The sequence below is a fragment of the Gadus chalcogrammus genome, chromosome 9 (assembly GCF_026213295.1).
Source record: "Gadus chalcogrammus isolate NIFS_2021 chromosome 9, NIFS_Gcha_1.0, whole genome shotgun sequence".
Taxonomy (NCBI): domain Eukaryota; kingdom Metazoa; phylum Chordata; class Actinopteri; order Gadiformes; family Gadidae; genus Gadus; species Gadus chalcogrammus.
This window is the reverse complement of record NC_079420.1, coordinates 9,919,034-9,942,094: the sequence shown is the minus strand read 5'-3', so window position 1 is coordinate 9,942,094 and position 23,061 is coordinate 9,919,034. Positions and strand designations below refer to the sequence as shown.

The window sequence follows — 23,061 nt, the reverse complement described above, 5'->3', positions numbered from 1 at the left end:
ACGCACTTATTATATGGTGTACGTCCTTGGCTTTAAAAATAATACTTAGCATTGGGTAGCATCTTGTCCTATCTATCGTATACGGGGAATGGGTTAACCTAATGATTATAAGTGCTTGACACTGGGTCCTATGAACATCCTTGCTGTACCGACAGCGACATACTGTTGTTTCTCTTTCTCCTGACAAATGTAAGCGTCTGTTCCGAGGAGATTCCTCAGCAGCGGCTGATTACACCCAGACAAAGCTGCCTTGCCTTCACGCCAGACACTGTCTGTCTGTCTGCAGGCAGAACACAGAACACAGCAACATAAGTCTGGACCGACTGAGCCTGAAGTTTCTGCTGATATGTACAAGCAGATGATAAACAAGACACGAAAAGGAGTCATTTTGATAAAACAGACCCTTTGGCAACGGGACTTCCTTACGGATCGAAGAGGTTGACCCGCCACACTGCAAAATGCCGCAGTTTCTGCTTCACCGGCAGAATGAAGTTCCTGTTTGAACACGCCGTGTGTGAGAGCACTGCAGACAGCACCTCAGGTCAATGACCTAGAATTACAAACACAACTCAAACTGTTAAAGTATTCCTCCCAGCGGGGCCAAAGACACCACAGCATCAGTTATCAACAGTGCTATCGATAATAATAAGTAATACGTATTCATAAGTACATTGTGCCACTGAATATTAGCGTAAGTCCCTTTGATAGGTATGGTATAGGTGAGTATTAATAAGTAAATAAACAATGTTTTTTTTACCAAAATGTGTACTGTACATGAGATGTACCATGAGATTGTTCAGCAGGGCAGAGTTATAGATACAGGATTGTACAGAGTTGGTTCAGCGATCGTTCACAGCAACCGTGTTGCTAGGATGGACTGCTGATCATGATGTCCCACTTGTTTCACTTCCTCAAAGAAATGCTCTGAAACCCAAACACGTGCAACAGACAGAACACAAGGTCATCACAGCTCCAGTGCAGACGGCGTCTCTCCGGAGAAGAGTGGGGGAGAGTACAAGTCTGTGTTAACATGAAACCAGTTTCTGCTGCCTGGCTTCCACAACACTGCTCTGATCACCATGTTGCAGCCCTTAAAGGTCATGGTGTCCCAGGACAGTGTATGTAGAAATGTGTGTGTGTGTGTGTGTGTGCGTGTGTGATAAAGTCTCAATCCAAGCAACCTTTTAAAAGACGAGGTGCTTTGTAGGATTAAAAACAAGTTTGTTTTCATTTGTGTGTGTGTGTGTGTGTGGGGGTGTGTGTAATAATGTTTCTGTCAAAGCAACCTTTTAAAAGTCAAGGTGCTTTGCAGGTTTGTAAGATTGTATGTGTGTGTGTGTGTGTGTGTGTGTGTGTGTGTGTGTGTGTGTGTGTGTGTGTGTGTGTGTGTGTGTGTGTGTGTGTGTGTGTGTGTGTGTGTGTGTGTGTGTGTGTGTGTGTGTGTGTGTGTGTGTGTGCGTGCGTGTGTGCGCGTAGGTGTAGCTTTAAAGACCCGACCACAATCGATGAGCACATGAACACATGATTTCTGCAATTTCCACCCCTCAACGCTTACGGCCTTTTTTGGTGGCTCAGCACCAAGTGACCAATCAGCATGTACACTTCGGCCGTTCCACTTCCTGATTGGGCTGAGAATAGAGAACATCTTTCAACATTTCCTATCAACAGAAGTCGTCTGCCGAGTTTCTCTTTCGGCATTGATCAAATAGCAAAAAATAAACTGCCTTTTACAACACTGCACCGCTGTGCATTGTGGGATATCGGCACACAAAGTCCATAAATGGAAAATGATTTCTCACAGAGAAGGGGGACAGTCTGAACATACGACAGCTCTGTGTGGAAGAATGCTGTGGTTTCAGCTTCTGCAATGCTTTCTTATTCTTCCTGTTTTCCGTTTTTCCTTTTTCTCTTCCTTCCTCCTCCTCCCCCACCTTCTCCTCCTCCTCCTCCTCCTCCTCCTCCTCCTCCCCGTCCTTCCCCTCAACAACCTCCTCCTCCTTACACACAGGGCCTTGAGAACAGCATGGCGTCAATGCGGTTGTCGTCAAGGGGAACGGAGAGACTCGTCGATGGCAGAGACAGGCTGTGGTGATGGAGTTCCTCTCGAGCAGCAGCCTTGTTCAGTTCTCAAGAGGGACAACACTGCCAGACAACCAGTGTGGAGACCTGGTTAATAAGGTGATGTAGGGAGTGACGTGTAGCGTGACACAGCGAATACTGTGGGAGCATGGAGGGGAAGCACAAAAAGTGAGATTGCACAATTTGGCTGTGTAACGTTAAGAGATAACTAAACCGCAATGGGGGTGATTAGGGGGAAACTGATGCTCTGTGCTCATAAACACACACACACACACACACACACACACACACACACACACACACACACACACACACACACACACACACACACACACACACACACACACACACACACACACACACACACACACACACACTGACTGTTTTTGACGCAACACAGATACAAATGTCTGGTGTACTGCCGGTTCAAAGCAGGTGACCATGGCTACCGTATCTCCATGGTAACCAGGTTTGTGACCATGAGGACAGTACCGTTGTCTAGGCGAAGAGGTCTGCTCTGTTGTGATGGACACGGTTGCCATGGTAAAAAAACAAAGGGGCAAAACGCTTCGAGGGATTCGGGGGGGTTTTTGCCAGGGTGCCGAGCCTGACGCCCAACACTGGGCTGAAAAGGTGGCTGAGTCGGTGAGGGGGGGGGGGGTCGGGCTGGGCTTTATCCATCTCCGTCTTGTTGCCACGGGAACTACACGATACCTTTCACATCCTCTTCTTCTCCAGGACCACCTGTGCGGCTGTGGCGGCGTTGGCGGCGTCCTGGCACTCCACGGCGGACAGGGCGATCAGCATCTGCGCGGCGTAGTAGGTGGCCATGATGATGGCGCGCGAGTGCGGCACGGGGAAGCAGAACTTGTTGACGGCGATGGTGAGGTCGGACGCCATGAAGAGCACCGCGCCCAGGCACGCCGACAGCCGGGTCCACGTCCACAGGTCGTCGGTGAGCCGCACGCCCGCGATGGCCCGCCAGCCCATGAAGCCGATGAGGGCGACGTAGACGGCCACCAGGTAGGTGAAGGGCCCGGACAGGTAGGGGTACAACAGGGCGTAGGACACGGCCGACACGCCACCGGTCAGAAGGCCCGCCGCCGGGTTCAGCGGCCGCATGCCGAAGGCCGCGGAGTAGAGGATGTGGGTGATGGCGAACATCAGAAGGCCTGCGAGGTAAATGGTAAAACGGACTGCCTTTATACCGCGCTGTTCTAACCGGCGGCCACTCAAGGCCGGGCTCGGCTCAGCTCAGGAGGTAGAGCGGGTTGACTGGTAACCGGAAGGTTGCTAGTTCGATCCCCGGCTCCTCCTGAGTGTCAAAGTGTCCTTGAGCGAGACACCTCACCCCAACTGCTCCCAACATGGTTGACTCCGTCTTCGGTGTGTGAATGTGTGTATTAATCATTGTGTATTAATCATGTAAATGCAAATGTAAGTCACTTTACAATATTGCCTATTATTCAGCCATTCATGAATACATTCACACACCGACGGCGTTGACAACCATGCGAGGCGACAGCCAGCTCTTCGAGAGCAGTTAGGGTGAGGCGTCAGACACCTCGACACTCATCTAGGAGGCCGTCAGGCCGACCTAGCAGCCTTTCGGTTACCAGCCCACCCGCTCTTCCTCCTGAGCCACATGCCGGGGGCCGGAAGCTCATGGTCACACAGCATGGATAACACGCACCCGGATGGTGCTTTGGGTCGTGTAAAAACGACACGAAACATCACAGTAATTGTTTGATGAGGACTGTTTTAACACAACATCTGAATTTACTGCAGAGTGAAGTAACTTTTTTAAAGTAACTTTTTAAAGTAAAGTCACTAGCATAAAGTAAGCGATGAACGGCAGTTCATTTCCGGACGAGTCGAACCCTCACCGTGGCTGAAGTAGCCCTGCTCCTGCCAGATGAGGAACGCGTCGCCGAGGGAGGAGAAGATGAGGCCGGCCAGGATCTTACGGGCGTTGGAGTTCGCCCGCAGGAAGCTGAACCCGTGGGCCAGGAGGAAGACCCAGAGGCAGAAGATGGGCAGACACTTGATGAGGGCGCTGAACCAGGAGGGGCTGGAGGAGGGCAGCCACAGCACGAAGTACACGCAGGTGGCCTTGAAGAAGGGCACCAGCTTGGGGCCCTCGCTCTTCACCTGCAGAGGAGCCAAGAGGGCCACATAGTTGTATAGTGGAGGTTGAAGTGAGTGTGAGTGACTGACTGACTGACTGACTGACTGACTGACTGACTGACTGACTGACTGACTGACTGACTTGGTGAGTGAATGAGTGACTGAGTGACTAACTGACTGACCAACTGGGTGAGTGAATGAGTGACTGAATGGCTGAATGACTGAATGGGTGAGTGAATGAGTGGGTGACTGACTGGTGAGTGAATGAGTAAGTGAGATGTGTGTGTGTGTGTGTCTCAAAACCAGTTCCCCGGTTTTGAATTTCAAGCCATCTCTCCGGACAGAGTGATCAACACTTACATCTACATTTATATTGAGGGCTTTTAGCAGACGCATTTATCCAAAGCGACTTCTAAAACGCATTCAGTACAGTAAGGATGTTCATAGAAACAACAACACTAACAATTGCTAGGTTAACCCATTCCCTGTATACAACAGAGATAGCTAGGATAAGATGCTACACAATGCTAAGTACTATTTTTAAGTGCCGGGACGTACAATATACAATAAGTGCTCACACTTGCTTCCTTTAACTTTTTACGCAAACTTTATTTTTCTGTCTGAACTCGTAAATCGTGTGGAATATACTATCGTTGCATATCTGTGGTTCCCCATTGTATTCTACATCATTCATCTACTCTGTATATATCGTTCTGTATTGTTAAAGGCAAGAACAAACAGATAGCATGCCTCAGTGTGGTATCTCCTCCTATATTGAGTGTGTTTCTCCACTCTAACTCTCGCTGTTCATCCTGCCCTCCTCCCATGACCTCCCCTCTGCCTCCCATCACCGGAGATCTGTTTGTCCTGTGGAGAAATGAGTCCCGTATCTTGTGTAGATCGGGTGTGTTTTTCCTGGGTAATGAGGTCTCCGGTTTCCTCCTCCACCTACTGTGTCCAACTCACTATCTCTTTCTGTCCAAATAACCTCGGAGGCCCATCTGGACGGCCCAGATGGGGCCTCTAGGAGGGGGGGGGGGCGGGGCTGGCTGAGATACAACACAGTGCTGGCTCTCAGGGTTTCCAGATCTTTGGGTCGTTCCTTGTTTGTGGGTGACTTCCGCGCATGTGGATGCATGGTGGAGGTTTGAGGGTGAGTGAGGGAGTGAGTGAGGTACTGACTGACTGACTGACTGACTGACTGACTGACTGACTGACTGACTGACTGACTGACTGACTGACTGACTGACTGACTGACTGACTGACTGGGTGAGTGAATGAGTGTGTGATTGTCACTGACTGACTGACCGACTGACTGAATGACTGTTTAACTGACTGACTGACTGACTGACTGGGTGAGTGAATGAGTATTTGTGTGTATGAGTGTGTGTTTGTGCATGTGTGTGTGCGCGTTATGTGTGAATGGTGTGGAGGTGTGGTGGTGTGAGTGTGTCCAGACTGGCTATTGCAGAACTCCCGGACAGGTTCATATCCTCACATATCGCCCAAGTTCTGCTCCAGGTGGCCTGCATGTACAGTGCCCACTGCCCACACATCACTGATGTAAAACCATTCAGCTCTTTCGCCCACTACAAGACACAGCCCCTACTTTGTCTCAGAGATCTGATTCATAAAGCCGCAGACCCTGCTGCTTCTGTTCATGATTTAGCATTTCGTACACTCAACCCACAACCTGACTCATATAAGGTCATTTATTACTTCTGCACTCCTGCACGCTATATTTTGTACATCTAACAGCAGGTTCTATATATTTTTATTTTTCATATATTTGTCCTGTATTGTATTTTATGCATCGATACACCTCAGCAAATTGCTTAAGGCAGCGTTTACTTGGCAACGAAACGCTGTCTGACTCTGACCTTTCAGCCTGCATGAGACCAGTGGTCTTTCTAGACATGGTGGAGGGGGGGGGGGTAGTTACTTTCCTAGCACAAACAGTACCACTGCTTCTTCAATTCCTTGTTTACTTCTTCAACTGTTCTGGCCATGTACATACTTATCTAAAAATAAAGCTATTTTGTATTGAATTGAGAGAGAGGAATGAAGTGAAGAGGGGAGGGGAGGGAGGGAGGGAGGGAGGGAGGGAGAGAGAGAGAGAGAGAGAGATGCCCCCCACGGCCTTTGCGGGTTCAAGAGGTGCATGTTTGTGTTTGTGAAGTGGCGTTTCCCTTCCCCAGTGCTTGTTTTGTTTGCGTCACGTCGACACAATGAGGGTTCAGGTAGGAACAGGGGGCGGCCTGCAGGGGGTCTACACTGTTTTTCATGTGTTCATTGGAGCAAACATTCACCCTCATTCTTTTTCTAGCTGTCACTCAGGATCACGGACAGAGCAAATAACAACGAAATAAGAAAGGAACAAATACGGACATTTGACAGACGTGTCTGTCAAATGTCTGTATTTGTTCGTCTCTTATTTTGTTGTTATTTGCTTTGTCTGCTACCTTGAGCATCATATAACAAATAAAATCAAAATAATAAAAGAGCATGTGATAGACGTGTCTGTTAAACGGACCAGAGCACATTAATACAATTAGGGTTCATGGGGACACAGTGGTGGTGACCTACTGGTCAGCCTTCATGTTGCTCCACCTGAAGCGTCCATGAGGTGCTCTGTTTCCCGCTAAGGTGCCGGCCCCCTGACAATGACGGCCGAGCAGTCGCCGGGTCTCAGGGACGGCCTACCTTGCCCTGACTCAAAATACCAAAAGGACTACAGTGACATCGCACTGTTCTAGCCAGCAGCCACTCAAAACACTTTGAAGTTACAAAGTGCTTTCAATTTCATGACAAGCCCGCACTGGCATTCATGTGGCTTATCACCATTCTGTATCAAAGAGTACATGCAAGAGAAAACAAGTGAGGCAAAAGCACCTTGGAAAGTGAGCTTATCAACATGTGAACTGCAGGCTATGTGGGGCGGCATGTGGCTCAAGAGATAGAGCGGGTTGGCTGGTAACCGGAAGGTTGCTAGTTCGATCCCCGGCTCCTGATGAGTTCAGCGTGTGAATGTGTGCATGAATGTGTGAATGTTGGGCAATATTGTAAAGCGCTTTGAGTGGCCACTGGTTAGAAAAGCGCTGAATAAATGCAGTCTAATTCTATTTAACTCTATTGAACCTCAGTAGCCCGAAGGCCATTATGGAAGCCAGGAGGACCACACCAGTTGTTGGGTCCCAGGGATAAGGGGGGAGCGATGGGACCACAGGGAGGCTGACTCACACAGCGGCCCTCAAGCCAACTACAGCTCCAGCTGAAGCATGTGTTTGGTCCAAGGTCGGTCGCATGTTAGCATTGAGCGGAGTGATAGAAATATGATATAGGAAAGTAAAAAAAACATTTAATCCTCTCCCTGGCCGCCTCCCTAGGGCGGAAGTAAACATCTCTTGTTTAGACGCCATTTGTTGAATGTTTTTTCAGGTGTACAGGAGCAGTTTCACAAACAGTGGTTTCACTAACTACAGACACTGTTGTGACCGTAGCTCTGCTACACTCGTAATAAAGAATATAATGATGGTTAATAACGTGGATGGATAGGGACAGTGCTTCTGCATTCATTCCTCATCTCTACTCTTCTTAATAACTTATTTAGCCCATTATAACCATGACATGAGAAACAGTAGGCCTACAAGGTTAAACACCAGCTTTCCAAAAAGATGTTCATGTTGGCTAAACTTGTGTACAGAGACACGTTTTCCAAGAAGATTCATATCAAGATGCTGGATCAAATTTACATTTTTTTCAACTCATGATATATCCTCTCACACTCCACATGATGCTAGACTGTAATGATACACTGTAATACCCTGTGATTCCGACATTAAAAAGGAAAGGCAATAACCTACAGACTGTTGGCACAAGTTTAAAAAAAGATGAACCCTATTAAGGTTTCAAATTCTGAGTGGGTGAACACTAGGGGTGAGAAAAATAATCGATTCTTCGATACATCGCGATTCTCTCTAGAACGATTTCGTCTCGATGCAGATAAATGAATAATCGGAATTAAAAAATAATTTGTTCGCCTGCTGCAACATTCTGTTCGCCAGAGTAGGATAGTTTTAGTCATTTTAAAATTATTTAATTTATCTTCAGTGTGTATCCAATCTGATTTGTCTTGACACATTGCGATTCAGCCTACGCATAGCATGCACGCAAACTCACAGCCAGACACAAGAACTCCTTCTAATTCAAGAGCAGCTTTATCGTTAATGACATAGAAAAGAAAGATTAGAAAGAAAAAGAAAACTGAAACATACTTCCATATTGTGTTGTAATGCAAGCTGCATTGATTATTGCATTGTTCATAGAAAGTCATATTTGTGACAAAATCTTTTTCTCTAATAAAATATTAGATACGTTAATTAATCTGTTGATGTCTTTAATGATCGTCACAAATGTAGGAAGTGCTTAGCAAACTCTGAGTAGCAAACTCAGATGTATATATATTTTTGAAAATGACGCATGGATGCACGCATGGATGGAAATGGAAATATATAAAAAAATTGTTGCATCGAGATGCATCGAGAATAATAGTTTTATAAACGAATCGTTGACCTCATAAACGGAATAGAATCAAATCGTGAGGTGCCAAGAGATTCCCACCCCTAGTGAACACTGTGTGTGTGCGATGCGTATCTTATGCCTATCAGTCTTTGTACCAACACTGCTGGCATCATGTCCACACATGGAGGAATACCACAAACGTATCCTCATGAATTAGATCCTGAATACGTGGACACTACATGCATACATTACTTTAGTGTAAAAAAAGAAGTCGGTAAACTTGTGAGAAGTCAAAGTTAACACACTATCATAATTCCTAATGTAACATCGCTTTCAACATTGTTGGGCTGGTCTCACAATCTCCCCGGCCCATCATTACTTAACAGCCTCAAATGGTCTGTCACCTAGATAACAAAACTAGCCTCCTCAGAAGACCGGTCCATCTCTCCAGTCCATACAGAGTATGGCTCAGGGCAAGTAACACCATCAAACCCATCAATACTAGGGCAATAGGATACAAACACCGTCAATCAATCAAAGCGAGAGGATGAGGACAGTGTGTCGAATCATTCGACACACCGTGGAATAATTATGTGGACTGGGCGGCCTTCCCTACAGGCGGGTTAGGCGGCCGCCTAGAGCGCCATCTAGAGGGGGAGCGCATAATAATGCGCCCGAAAAAAATAAAATAAAATAAATAAATAAATTAAAAATAAATAAAGAAAAAACACAATTATATTTTTTTTCCCTCCCGGCGCATATTTTTGCGCCCCTTCTATATCTCCAACCAATATTTTGACATAAAAAAAATAAATCTAACATTAGGGTAAAATGAGCCAAAAATCGAAAACGGAAGGGGAACCTACCTCCTTGGTTTCGTCAGAACATGCTAGTACTATAAGGCGTTTGGTTAGAGTGTTTTCAAGAACGAAATCAAGAAAATGAAGAGGCAAAAGCCATCCGGGGCGCAATTTTTTCCTCCGTGGATTTTATTCTTGAATTAATGTTTGTTCATCGTTGCGATCGTTGTTGTGTTTATGTGAAAGAAATGCAGTTACAGGGCAAAACAGTTTTTCAAGGTTGCAATTCAGTTTTCGTGGGGAATTAACAAACATTTTTTTAAAAAAAAAAAAAAATTTGCGGAGGGGGGGGGGAGCGCCAGGAGTGAAGCTCGCCTAGAGCGCCAAATGTGCTGGGGCCGCCCCTGAGTGGACACACACAGGAGGACTAATACCTGGCGCCGGTGCATGCAAACTGATGCATCACAGCAGGGCTACGCGTGTAGGCATCATATTGTATAGAAAAGTACAATCGCGACGGAGGATAATAAAGAACACCGCCAGGAGGTTTCCTGGCGCATCCGCTGCACAAGAACGCATGGATGGATGCACGAGTCACGTGACCCTTTTTTTTGTCCGGCTGCGGTCGAAGCGTCTCGGTACGGACCATGGTACCCAGGGGATGAGAGAACGACCTGGCTTTGTTGTAGCGGGGCTATTGTGGCTTATCAAGATGATCAAGTATAATGCTGAGATAGGATGTGAAACTGTCATCTGCTTTTAGAAAAACATTGATGGGGATTCTTTCCCCTGAACACACAAGAAGCACTGACATCCAAGACAGCGCCAGATAATGACAAAACAGGTACATACAGAACAGGCACATAAGACTTCGATTGAGAAAACTGGTAAAGACACATTGGAATTAGACCATTGGACCCCCCCCCCCCCTTAACCCATGTGTTGTTTATGGTGAAAATCACAGCTTCACAGCGGTAGAGTGCGCAGGCTACTCACCACCGTCACTGGAGAAACCATCTTTAACCTGAGGTTGGGACTGACACGAATGAATACTTGGAGGATGTGGCAGTCTTTCGTTTTTACATCCAGCCTCAGTGTGTGTGCGGATTGTTTTTGTTCTTCGGTACAACAACAAATGGGAAGAAATGTGGGCGAGGCGGTGATATCTGACCAATCAGAGATTATATTTAAATGAGTGAGGCGGGGCTGGATACCGGAACGCCCATAGTGCTCGACGTGACTCGTGTTTACGTTGTCCTGCGTTGCAGGTTTTGCCCCCCCCTTGAAGATATTTGTATAATATATAAATATTAGATAAAATAAATGAAGACGATGCCAAAAATAGTCAAAGTTGGTATTCGATCAGAAAAGGCACACAGGCTGGCGAATGCAACAAAAATATATATATCAGATATTAATAATAAATATAATTAACGCTATTAATAGCAAGACTTTAGCCAAGTGTCTGGAGGATTGACACGAATCATAAGAACTTTATTAAGAATGTCCGCCTCCTGAGGATACTGGAGGTTAAACAGCGCCATCTGGTGATGGAGAAGGTGTACCACGGATTATGTTTAATACTAGAGGTCAAACAGCGCCATTTGGTGGTTGAGAAGGTGTACCACTGATTATGTTGTATAATGTGCAGCACCGTCCATCTAGAAAAGTACAGTCATGTGCGCATTAGGGAACAACAAGCAGAAGTAATTCAGGGACGAAACGTTTTTGGATTTCAGTCATCCTGAAACATTCAACATGTAACAAATATCAATGTGAATACACTTAAAATATATATGATAACGTCCAGACAAAAGATACAATAAAAGTAAACGAGCTTTATAACAGTTTATACATTTTAAATATGTTATATTATATGAGAGCATAACTATAGATCACATATAACATAAAAAAAATACGTGTTTAGTTATATAAAACCTATGCGGGGGAAAGTTTAAAGCGTTTGTAAACGAAGAAAAAAAACCACACCGGAAAACGTCACATATTAACGCCACGCATCTCAAGCTGTGGAACCCGGAGTGGAACGACTGAACGGACCGGACTGAATACTGGTGGGACTACATGGATTATTGCGTATATTATTCTGATGATCGGTTAAGTCCCCTCCCCTTAATACAACTTTACCAATTCAAGTACCTAACGCACTTTCTTAAACGTCTTTTAAATATTTGGAAGCCATTTATTGGGTTATCCAAAGCCTGGAGTTCGGTCCCAGGTGTACTCCAGTCCGGGTCATGAATCCGACCATGTCCACAGCGTATCCCAGATAAAACCCTCAGCCCGATGCTGAGTCCTTATTTAATAGCCGATCGGCACTGTAATTCTGGATAATCAAACACGCAAGCCATTCAAGGGGCTTAAATAACTAAATGTGTTATCCTTTAGCCCTAATCTGTCGATCACATCACCATAGTGGAGCTTTGTTTGTCTCCCGAGGCCGAGTATTGACGGGTCGTCTCTAGGCTAAGCTATCAGCTAGCCGACTGTTTCAACGTCAAGTTCTGTGAGATCCAGGAGCTCACTGCCTTCGCCTGAGCAATCATGGACTTCGATAATATATTGTCGATTGCTTCCCAAAACCAGGGTCTCAGCAGTTTGCAGGTGAGTACAGGAAAGCCCAGAACATATCTAAGGGATAAGAGATAACTTATGTCGAATGACATCCATGTTCAGTACTTTTGAACTAAACGACGTGTTCGTGAGTCAGACCGCTCACCGTAGTCGGCAGGTCTTGTTGAGCTTGAAATGCTTCGCTTTATCTGTACAGGGTAACGTAAGGTGTGAATCAAGACGTCAAACACACACATCATCATTGAACATAGAAGAAAACACAATGACTGTCTACTTATCTCTTCCCAAAATACACACACACACACACACACACACACACACACACACACACACACACACACACACACACCCCTCCCTCTACAATGCTGGGTGAAGATTGCACAACGGTAGAAGTCTTATCATGGCAGTGGTCTAATTATAGTTGGTTTTGGAGGCACCAAGGATAAATCACATTTAAGTGCATTGTCTATTTGTTTTTCATGGTTAAAATCAATCATTATCAGGGTTGACAATGTTTCCAATCTGATTTGACGTGGACATATGCACGGTATGGCGGAAAATCATTCAATAGTCCGCTTTTCATGAAATTGTCCCGTCTTCAATCCCTCAGAAGAAGAGATACAGCCTCCAGACCGGTCCTCCCAAGAAGGACCCCAAGGTGAAGGGAGTGAACTCCACCGCGGTGCAGGCCTTCCTGAAGAAGAAACAGATCAACGATAAAAAGAAAGGTACTCAACAGAGCGCCACATCATCTGCTTCCTCTTCTTCCTAGTACACTACAACGATGTGAGTCATCCTTGTTTTGACCACACTATACATGCTACCCTCTCCAGAGTTAATCATGAGGAAAGAGAAGGAGGTCCTGACGGCCAAGCGGGTGGAGCTGAAGTCGGACCGCAAGGCGCGCGCCATGGCCTCCCGAACCAAGGACAACTTCAGGGGGTACAACGGCGTCCCCATAGTGGAGGAGCCCAAGAAGAGGAGGTCCAAGGGGGACAGCTCGGACGAGAAGCCCATGGTGAACTGCTACGACCCCACGGACGAGGACAACTACGAATACGACCCGTCAGACTCGGAGCCCGAGGAGGAGCCCGAGAGGCCGATGCGGAGAGACCACGGTAGTAGTAGTAGTAGTGGTGGTGGTGGTGGTGGTAGTGGGGTCAAGGCGTCAGCCAAGAAACCCGCCGGCCCACCCAAGCCTTCGGCAGCCCCCTTGGCGTTTGCAGACCTGCTGAAGCTGGCTGAGAAGAAGCAGTTTGAGCCGGTTGAGGTTAAAGCCAAAGCGGTGAAGAACGAGGGAAGGCTGCGCACGGCAGATGAGATCAGGGAGTTGGCACTGGAGCGTAAGGTTAAGAGGCTGGACAAGGGCTCCAGAGACTCGTCGAGGCCGGAGAGGGACAGGGAGAGCAGGCCGGAGAGGGACAGGGAGAGCAGGCCACAGCCCGGCTCCAGCTCCTCTAGGAAAGGGGCTCCGGAGAAGGAGCATCGAAACGGGAAGCCGGCGAAGAGCTCTTCAGAGAAGTCGGGGGTCTCCAACGCGTCTGGTAAGAGTTCGAGATCGATACCGACGGACGCCAGGGACCATGGTTCCTCTTCCAAGACGTCTCTCAAGGAGCGAGACAGAGACAGACCCAAGAGCTCGCAAAGCGACCGCGACAGACCCAAGACCAGTTTGTCTAATCCTTCAGGTGCCTTAACCAACAAAGCCCCCACCAGGGGACCACCTTCTGCTCAGAGCAAGCCGGCCCCCAGGCCCCTGCCCGGCCACAGACCCAGCACCGCAAGTGACCTTAGCTCCAGGAAGGGTAACTCCTCCTTACCTCAAGGACGACCGGGACCCAGTCCCTCTTCTTCACGGCCACCCGGCCCGAGACCTCAGCCTCAGGCCTCTGGGCCGGCCAGGCCAGGCCAGGGGGGCTCGCTGAAGGGAGCCCCTCCCAGTATGGACAATAAGGTACGAAAGGGGGAGTCCGTTAGACCTGGAGCGAGCTCCATGGGCAGACCAAACAGTGGAGCCGCGAGGCCTTCGCCTGGCGGCCCACCCAGACCTGGGGGAGGCCCTCCGGGGAGGCCCGGGGGGGTTCCTCAAGGGAGGCCGGGGGGGGTCCCCCAAGGGGGCAGGACTGGGGGTGTCCCCGAGGGGGGTAGGACTGGGGGGGTACCCCAGGGGGGACGGACTGGTGGATTACCGCAGGGTGGCAGGACGGGGGGTGGGGCTCAAGCCCGGCCTGGAGGAAGCGGTCACCAGGGTCCATCTCAAGGCGGGGCTAGACCCGGGAATGCACCGGGCCGAGCGGGGGCCGCGGGGCAGGCCCCGGGCCGACCCGGACTCAACCCGGCATCGGGTCCCGGGAGACCCAAGTGTACCGTTGTCTCCGAAACCATTTCCGTGAGCGGAGCTAGACCGGCGAGACCGGGTGGACCTCCGAGACCGGGTGGACCTCCGAGACCGGGCGGACCTCCAAGACCGGGCGGACCGCCCCGCCCAGGCATGCCACAGAGGCCCGGGATGGCAGGAAGACCAGCGGCCGTGCCCTATGGGTCCATGGCAAGACCCTCAGGTATGGAGACTGTTAAGGGACATTCTTATGCCATGTGTTTTTTTTTTTTAATTGTGGATCAAGTGTGAAGTGCCGGTTTCTGAAATATGGTATGTTTTTAGGTTAATCGGTTGGGTGTTTACGCAGAATAAACTTCAGTATCGTGTTGTAGCCCCAGCAACCCTCATACGCACTTATTGGATGTTGTACATCCTGACACTTAAACACAGTAATTTCATTCTGCAGCGTATTATTCTAGATATCTTTGTTGTATACGGGGAATGGGTTAACCTAGCGATTGTGAGTGCTTGGCACTTGGTTCTATGAACATCCTTTCTGTATCGACAGTGATATAATGTTCCTCTTTCTTCAGACAAATGTACTTATTGTAAGTCGCTTTAGATAAAAGTGTCTGCTAAATTCCCTAAATGTAAATGTAGCCTTGGCCCTCATCGATTTGTTAACGGTGGCCTCGTGAATTCATTACGAACATTCATTTTGTTGTTCAATATTGACACTGTATTGACATTTAGTCATGTTGTATCTAGCATTTGGCTTTTATCCAAAGCGACATACAGTAAGCCGGTTGTCATTTCAAACTGCGTTGTTCCCTGAACGTTAACTTGTGACAGCACAGCGTTTACATTCAGCACAGCTATCTTCAGATCGGGTTAAAACAAGCGCCTTTTTCCCCCCTCACAGCGCCGACGCTGCCACCAATCACGTCGGCCTACAAGAGGAAGTACGAGGATGAGGAAGACGAGTACGACTCGGAGATGGACGACTTCATCGACAACGGGGACAACGAGCAGGAGGAAGTCTCCAAGCACATCAGGGAGATCTTCGGTTACGACCGCTCCAAGTAAGTACCTACCGCTCCTGCCGGCGCCTTGATGTTTACGAGGGTCTGCAGCTGCCGGTCTGATCACCAGCTGTCTGGTTCCGCTCCCCCCCCCCAAACCCCAGATACAAGGAGGAGAGCGACTACGCCTTGCAGTTCATGGAGAGCAGCTGGAAAGACATGCAGAAGGAGGAAGCCAGGAGGTAATAATGTGAAGGATGACATCTCTGGTTTATTGTCGATGAAGGGTGACTTGAGCCGTGTGAGGAACGGGATGCATATAAGGTTGTGAAACCTGCTCTAGATATATCTAGGTTGTCCATGTTCTAGATTATACCAATGAAAATGCATTGTCAGAATGCATTCGTCGGTCCTTTTCAAAGTATGACGTCTGTTTGTAGACCAACTGTTTGTTTCTCTAGACTGACTGTTTGTTTGTGTGATCCGCTAGTTTGAGAATGGCCGTCCAGGAAGATCTGGAGGAGGAGAAGCGAGAAGAAGATGAGATCAAGAGACACGCCAAGAGGAAAAAGCTGTGATGCCCTTACTGCCATGAACTGCCCCCCCTACACACATACACACACACACACACACACATACACACACATACTCACAGTCATGCACGCTGACGATCCCCTCAACTGTTGGACTTTGCCCCCCCCCCCCCCGCCCTCTGTCTTTGTTTATGTTTACTCCTCAGAGGATGAGGGTCTTTACATTTGAATCTGAGCTGGAAGACGGAATTCAGTGCAAGCGTTACACAGGACCTCTCTGTAGTCACCATGTTTCTCTCTGTTGCCTTGTTCTATTTATTTTCCCTTCAAGTCAGAGGTCTTAACGATGGGGGCTGCGTCGAAGGACATTGGAACAGGACAGGACTGTAAATACGGCACTATAAGTGTAATTTGATGTAAAAACACTTTTTGTAAAAAAAATAATAATAGAAAGATCAGACATGATGATGTGAAATGTTCAACAAATTCCACTACGGAGCAGACTTGCGGACGCCACCCAGAAAGGTTGCATTGTTACGTTTTATCGATTTAATTTAATCCTCGAGATAAGATTTCCACATTGTGGTTTGCATTTCCATTTTAAAAGTGGTTGACAGAAATGATTCACGCTTCTGGCTTTTATTTGATTGTTGTTCATTAATTTCTCGTATTATGTTGGAGGCTTAGCCCGAGCAACAAAAGCTATTGTTGTGTGACCGGAAATTTTGGAGAGTTGTTATATCAAGCCATTTAATATGCATATTCAGATACATTTATAATATATATCTATATTATTACATATTGAGATTCAGGGTTATTATTTTACCCTAAAATTGCGCTGCTCGAGAACGGTATTTAGTTAATAATATGAAGACTAAACTCCAGATTTGTATTCTAGGCCTGAGCTGAAGAATTGTAAGTAAGTCGAGCTTTATTTCTATAGCACTTTTTTATAAAGCATTGTTAAAACCAACCGTTAGAAAGTGCTTCACAAGAAAAAATAGTGACAGAATTAAAAAGTATAAAGACCAAAGTAAGACATAACTGTATAAGACTAGCTGAAAATGCAAAAACAATGAAAAAAATCTGTTGGAAACAAACGCACCCAAAAACAAAATGGAGATCAACCTAGGATTTCAATTGTCACCAACATGCTGCATCAATAGGATAAGGCAGAGTGATAGTTAACATTCTCTATTGCTCTGGAATCGGGGCTTCCCCTGATTCAATCACTCCTTATATGGCTTGATGACGTGCTACGTCATCTGTCAGCCACGGAGGACACGCCCCTTTAATTCGCAAAGTTTGCGGAAGTTATTGTTTGACTCGGACGGTGAAGTAAACGCTGTGCCCGTTGTTTACCTCGTACACACTGAAATCACCAGGTTGTTTAAGGTTTTTAAGAGATGGACATCAACTCGGAGAAGAAACAGCGGATCCTCTCCAGGGTGAGTCACTTTACTCCGGCTTTTAGGAGCGAACGCCTTCAATTAGAGGTGGAAACGAACCCGATTGAAATCCTCCCCTCATTTTCATATCTACTGCAAACGTTTGCAGGCCTTCCTGTGTGTGCTTCTGGTCGTTTAGTTAATGTTCAGATTGTTTCAAACCCGCTTACCATAAGCCTAGAGACAGTGTTGCCAGATTTGGTCAGATTTCCCACCCAATCTGGCAACAGAAGACCCGGCTCCGCATCAGCCGGTAATGTGAACCGGTAGAACCAGCTTCAGATCCGCATGAAGTTGGCTATACTTGCCTATTTATACGACACCCAATTAGTCTGCCAGAATTAACCTTGAGACTACTTTTAAGTAAAAATATATTTTTTAATAAACTAGCGTTTAGGAGGAGGGTTATAATTTAAATTCAGATTTTAGATCATGTTTATTGATGTATACCAATAATTAGGTCTAAATCATTATTCTGATCACATAGGTTTGTGCATGTTTATCTTTAATTTAGTCATCGGAATAGCCTGGTTTTGTATTAATATAACTTAGAAATGTTTGAGGCCATCAATAAATGGGATTTAAAACTTTTTCGTAGCCGACTGACAGACCAGATGGTTATATTCCTCCATGACAGGAGGCTGTTTATCGCTTCAGACAATACTCAACCCCTTCTTGTATTTCTTTGTGTTCATCAGTATAAATTCCATGATGTTGCAATAGAGGAGTTAGAGAAAATCCATCGTGTGTACCCTGATATGCAACTATTGAACGGCACCTACAGTAAGTAAAGTGTTTACTGTGTGAGCCTTAATCATTTGAAGTGAGATCATGCCCAACACTCTTCCATAACGGTATATCTACACCTTTTCAGCTTTTACTGACGGCACTCAGAAAGATCTCCTGAAGCTGATAGGAAACCTTCCAGTAACATATGACGGTAAAGCTGACTCAAACACACACACCTGGCCTATCAGACCTTATGACTGTCCACCACAGTACCCGTTGCACTCCTAACCATCCCTGGAAGGAGCGATCCCTCTCTCTGCGTTCCTTTATCAACTAAGGATCGAGCTAGCTACCTTCCGTTTAACAGCCAATCCGCTCTACCTCCTGAGCCACATGCCGTCTTTGTGAATCTGGGACTGTTATCGAGTCTGTTCCCTCGACATGCAGGGCAATCGTACAACTTCCCGATCCTGCTGTGGCTGCTGGACTCCTTCCCCTTCACGCCTCCCATCTGCCTGCTGCGGCCCACCCCCGCCATGGTGATCAGGGAGGGCCGGCACGTGGACGCCCGGGGACGCATCTACCTGCCCATGCTACACAACTGGGACCACGTACGTGGGCCACATAGACAACCTGGTGCTGGCTTAGTCACGGACAGGAAATTACAGGAAGAAGCAGTAAAACAATCAAAATAACATTAAAATGAGTCTGCTGGAGCAAAAAAAAAAGATGAACTAGATTAGAGATGAACTAGATTAGAAAACTACAATGAATGGTAATAAATAACAATCCATACAAAATATATAAATATATGGACACAAGAAGAGTAGCGATAATGTTAAGTACGCAAAACACAAATTGAAGCATTATGGGCAGTTGAGGTGGACATTGAGTATGTGCTACATTATTAAAACGATGTATTATGCATACGTGACTAAGCGGCTTGAATATCCGCTATGCTACATTATTGAAACTGTTCCTTATTGACTTATGCATATGACATGATGAGGGAAATCCCACTCAGAGTCTTTCTGGAGGTTTTCCAGGCAGTGTGTAAAATAAGATAAGATAATTATTTATTAATCCCACAACCGGGGAAGGTAGTAATGTTACAGCCATCAAAGGGGATGTAAGAGAGGACTCTATACAAAAGCTAGATATAATGTAAAAAAGCAGCTACAATAACAAAACGGGATAATAAATAAGTAAACTGACTCGACTGTTAGATTGACGTCATTGTATAAGGCGAATATTACAATGATTGATTCATATTGGAGTTATCCACATCGCAGCAACAATTCTACAATATTGCACGTTACAGTATTCATGTGGGCCGCCTCTTGTTTGTCTGATTTCCTGACACAGCCCAAGACCAACGTGGTGGCTCTTCTGAAGGAGATGAGCACCAAGTTCCAGCAGGAGGCGCCGCTGTCGTCGAAGGCCAGCGGAGAGGAGGACCCCCACAAGCTGCTGGCGTCCATCTCAAGGCTCCAGAAAGAAGGTGAGCCCCTTTTCCGTTGAAGCCAGTCGGGTTCTCAATGGCATAATTTACATTTACATTTAGGGCTTTTAGCAGATGCTTATATCCAAAGCATCTTACAACAAGTAGATTTGTCAGAAGAAGGAGAAACAACAATATGTCTCTTTCGGTACAGTAAGGATGTTCATCGAACCAAGGGCCAAGCACTTACAATTATTACCCATTCCCTGTATACAACCAAGACAGCTAGGATAAGATGCTACACAATGCTAAGTACTATTTTTAAGTGCAAGGATGTACAACATACAATAAATGCGTACATTTAATGCCAGGACGTTCCACATACAATTAAGAGGGGGGGGAACTCTGAACAAATGAGTCTTGAGTCCTTTGTGGAAGCTGGGATGCTCGGATGGGGCGGGGGCGAGTCTGAACTGGGGGACGTGGTGGATGGAGCGAGCGCGGTGGAGGATCACGGTTAACAAATCCCTCTTTGTTTACCAGGAGGAGTACGGCACCACGACCAACCCCACCACAAAGTGTCCGTCATAGGGGGAGGGGACTTGGGAATGGCTACCGTGATGAGCATCTTGGCCAAGGTGCGTCTTCCCCCCCCCCCCCCCCCCCGTCTCGTACATCCATCATCCATCATCCAGCCAAGTTACCAGAGGGTATTTATTCGCGTTTCCTTCTCTCGGTTTCACGCTTCAGGGCATGGTGGACAAACTGGTTTTCATCGATGTGGCGGAGAGCTCAACCAAGGGTGGAAGCGGCGACCTTGAGATCTTCAGACTGCCCAAGGTGGAGGTGTCCAAAGGTACTGAAGCCCTCTGCGGCCATCTCTTCATCCATCTCGTTGTCCGCCCCAATAGGGCCGTGTGGAATGGGGGCGTCTGTCGTGTTTCACCAAGCTGTACCAGTTTCCTTTTAATCTGTTAGTACGTCTTTTTTTTTTAACTGCCTCTCTCCTGTCAGATCTGTCAGCATCAGCAGGGTCCGCGGTCGTCGTGGTGACGGCCAACGCGTGGAGCAACGAGCAGTCGTACGAGGGCGTGGTGCAGACCAACGTTGACATGTACCGCGGGATCATCCCCGCGCTGGCCCGCCACAGCCCCCACGCAGTGATGCTCATCGCCTCCCACCCAGGTACATAGTACATACACACTCACTCATGTACATTCACTCACACACACACACTCACTCACTCATAAACACACACACATTCACACGCCCACACCTAGGGAGCCCACACACACACACACACAACAACAAATCAGGGTTTCAGTTTAAACCTCCTCCGCCCCCCCCCCCCCCCCCCCCCTCCACAGTCGACATCATGACCCACGTGGCCTGAGGCAGAGCGGCCTGACGCACGCGCACGCACGTGATCGGGCGGGGTGGCAACCTGCCAGAGCGCCTTCTGCCAGGCGCTGGACATCAACTCAAACGACACAAGCGCCTGATCCTCTAGAGCAGACGGGTGGAAAGGGTAAACGCCTGCCGTCAAAGGCTGCTTCTCCTCACCGCTAGAGCCCGAGTTATGGGCTGGCCAGCTTTTTTGGAGTTGAGGAATATACTAGTTATAGGATGTTATTTTATTGATAACAATTTTAAAATAACTATCATTCAGCTTAACTACATGTATATGTGTGTCCAGGTTATTTTAAGCTTCAAGCTAATTTTACTGTTACACATTGTGACTTACATTTGATTGGGTGGTATTCAGATTCAATAAAGTGAATCTTTAAACCGTTTAAACGCAGTCTGAGCCGGTTGGGCCCTGCGGTCTCACTACAGCTCAGAGGAGGCTGTGGATCAGAGTATCTTTGCCAGGCAAAGGCTGCAGGTCAGCCGTGTGAGGCCCCGCCCAAAGCAAACTACAGAGAAGATAAGGGCTCTTATTGTGAAATTGTTATCAATGGACAAAGCAACAAAGCATCTGTCGCTTCTTTAGTGTTTTGTGTGTTTTTCCTGCCATGTGGTAAGCGAAACCCAAGCAGAAGAACCCACGTCATTATAAAGTTGTTGTTGTTGTTGTTGTTGTTGTTGTTATCATAACGGCATTTTACGCCTCACTGTCCCATCCGGCCTCCTTTGTATTGTTTGTGTTATAAATACACACTGCATATTGTTTCTATGTGTTTGCCCAACCCGTTGTGCAAGCTGCTTCTCTGCTAGGAAAGACTTTACCTTGTTAGAGTCACGGAATGCCATGACTCGTGCGTTCACGCCTTTGTGAACACATGAGTATGTCTGTGTGTTGCTGCAGTGGCGGTCATGAGTAACGTTGGGACCAGTTCCAGCCAGGCCAGCCAGAGGGTGCAGATCGCTCCGAGCTCCAGCGCCAGTAAACCCCTGCTGGAGAGGTAGGGAATAACACATCGTCACATTACAACTTTCAGTACATTTTTTGTACCATATGTTATATAATGCATGTTCCTCACTCGCTAGGTGAGGAAAACAAGATTTCAAGTTATTTAAAGCGGACGTAAACAATTTAGTTTCTTTCTAAATTAAACTCTACGAAATTTTTAAAAGAAAATTCATTATTCTGTTATTTGAAAAACAGAATAATCTCTATGCAATTCCAGGGTCAGAACATGTCTCAAAATAAAGAATTAGGATAAATATCTACTTTAGATTTTAGATAAGAGTATCTAAAGTCTGAGAGTGAGCCAATCTTAAATCTGGCTGAACTGGGTGTTTCACATTCTCTCGCTTCATGTTTGATTCCATCAATCATGTCGCTTGAGACGGGCATCTGTAGGGGTGTAACTGTCAAACTAAAACTCTGCCAGCAGTACTGAACTGTGTTAAGGGGGGTAGCGTGGGGGTTTGCGAGGTTTCAAATCAACGTGTGTAGAATGGCCACCGAAGAAACACTGAATTCCCTTTTGAAAGCTTCATTCAATCAAGGACTGCTGGATCAGAGGTTCTGCTGTAACACAGTAAGACTGCTGGATCAGAGGTTCTGCTGTAACATAGTGGGACTGCAGCTGGATCAGAGGTTCTGCTGTAACACAGGACTGCCGGATCAGAGGTTATGCTGTACCATAGCAGGACTGCTGGGTCCAAGTCAATTTAGTATAATTTAGACATTGAATGTAAATCTCAGAATTGAGAATCCGATGAGATTACTCATTCATTGTGAAAGGCAGACATCATGCCTCGGGCCTTCCTCCGGTGAACAAAGGGACAGAGATGGAATATATTATTGATACTTGCTGTGCACTCCCTTACTCAGGGCGCTGGACATGACAAAGAACCGAGGCCAGCGGTCGTGGTCCGTGGGTCTGTCCCTCGCCGACATCACCCACACCGTCCTGACGGGCCGCCACAAGGTCCACTCCATCTCCACCCTGGCCCAGGTAGAGCAGCACCATCCATTATGGAGAGACGCCGAGCCTCTA

General features: G+C 47.0%; 4 protein-coding genes across 4 annotated transcripts in view; 3 read left to right on the top strand and 1 right to left on the bottom strand.

Annotated features, from left to right (window-relative positions):
* Nucleotides 1-1,973: 1,973 nt before the first annotated feature.
* tmem86a (transmembrane protein 86A) lies at nt 1,974-10,643 on the bottom strand. Its single transcript, XM_056599278.1, has 3 exons — nt 10,524-10,643; nt 3,966-4,230; nt 1,974-3,251 (listed from the first exon to the last, which is right to left on the bottom strand). The coding sequence occupies exons 1-3, from the start codon at nt 10,542-10,544 to the stop codon at nt 2,797-2,799; spliced, it is 741 nt and encodes a 246-aa protein (XP_056455253.1). The 5' UTR covers nt 10,545-10,643; the 3' UTR covers nt 1,974-2,796.
* Nucleotides 10,644-11,774: 1,131 nt separating this feature from the next.
* spty2d1 (SPT2 chromatin protein domain containing 1) lies at nt 11,775-17,165 on the top strand. The gene is made up of 6 exons (XM_056598771.1): nt 11,775-12,149; nt 12,730-12,847; nt 12,953-14,680; nt 15,362-15,521; nt 15,626-15,703; nt 15,952-17,165. The coding sequence occupies exons 1-6, from the start codon at nt 12,090-12,092 to the stop codon at nt 16,037-16,039; spliced, it is 2,232 nt and encodes a 743-aa protein (XP_056454746.1). The 5' UTR covers nt 11,775-12,089; the 3' UTR covers nt 16,040-17,165.
* Nucleotides 17,166-17,260: 95 nt separating this feature from the next.
* LOC130389473 (ubiquitin-conjugating enzyme E2 variant 3-like) lies at nt 17,261-21,031 on the top strand. Its single transcript, XM_056599277.1, has 9 exons — nt 17,261-17,442; nt 18,141-18,225; nt 18,317-18,382; nt 18,619-18,782; nt 19,537-19,672; nt 20,156-20,250; nt 20,363-20,468; nt 20,627-20,797; nt 20,980-21,031. Exons 1-9 carry the CDS (start codon nt 17,401-17,403, stop codon nt 21,003-21,005), a joined length of 891 nt encoding a protein of 296 aa, XP_056455252.1. The 5' UTR covers nt 17,261-17,400; the 3' UTR covers nt 21,006-21,031.
* A 95-nt stretch (nt 21,032-21,126) lies between these two features.
* Nucleotides 21,127-23,061, top strand: part of LOC130389477 (ubiquitin-conjugating enzyme E2 variant 3-like) — a 3,048-nt gene continuing 1,113 nt past the window's right edge. The window contains exons 1-3 of the mRNA XM_056599280.1: nt 21,127-21,140; nt 21,921-22,017; nt 22,896-23,019. Coding sequence (XP_056455255.1) covers nt 21,929-22,017; nt 22,896-23,019 — 213 coding nt within the window. The 5' untranslated portion in view covers nt 21,127-21,140; nt 21,921-21,928. The remainder of the gene's footprint in view (nt 21,141-21,920; nt 22,018-22,895; nt 23,020-23,061) is intronic.

Bases quoted from the DNA above. Each gene is read 5' to 3' on its own strand.
- tmem86a (XM_056599278.1), bottom strand. From the start codon at position 10,544: ATGGTTTCTCCAGTGACGGTG. The intron at 4,231-10,523 runs GTGAGTAGCCTG...GCTCCTCTGCAG, and splicing joins TGGTTTCTCCAGTGACGGTG to GTGAAGAGCGAGGGCCCCAA. The intron at 3,252-3,965 runs GTGAGGGTTCGA...TTTACCTCGCAG, and splicing joins GCAGGGCTACTTCAGCCACG to GCCTTCTGATGTTCGCCATC.
- spty2d1 (XM_056598771.1), top strand. From the start codon at position 12,090: ATGGACTTCGATAATATATTGTCGATTGCTTCCCAAAACCAGGGTCTC. The intron at 12,150-12,729 runs GTGAGTACAGGA...TCAATCCCTCAG, and splicing joins AGGGTCTCAGCAGTTTGCAG to AAGAAGAGATACAGCCTCCA. The intron at 14,681-15,361 runs GTATGGAGACTG...CCCCCCTCACAG, and splicing joins GTCCATGGCAAGACCCTCAG to CGCCGACGCTGCCACCAATC.
- LOC130389473 (XM_056599277.1), top strand. From the start codon at position 17,401: ATGGACATCAACTCGGAGAAGAAACAGCGGATCCTCTCCAGG. The intron at 20,469-20,626 runs GTACTGAAGCCC...CTCTCCTGTCAG, and splicing joins CAAGGTGGAGGTGTCCAAAG to ATCTGTCAGCATCAGCAGGG. The intron at 20,798-20,979 runs GTACATAGTACA...CCCCCTCCACAG, and splicing joins GCTCATCGCCTCCCACCCAG to TCGACATCATGACCCACGTG.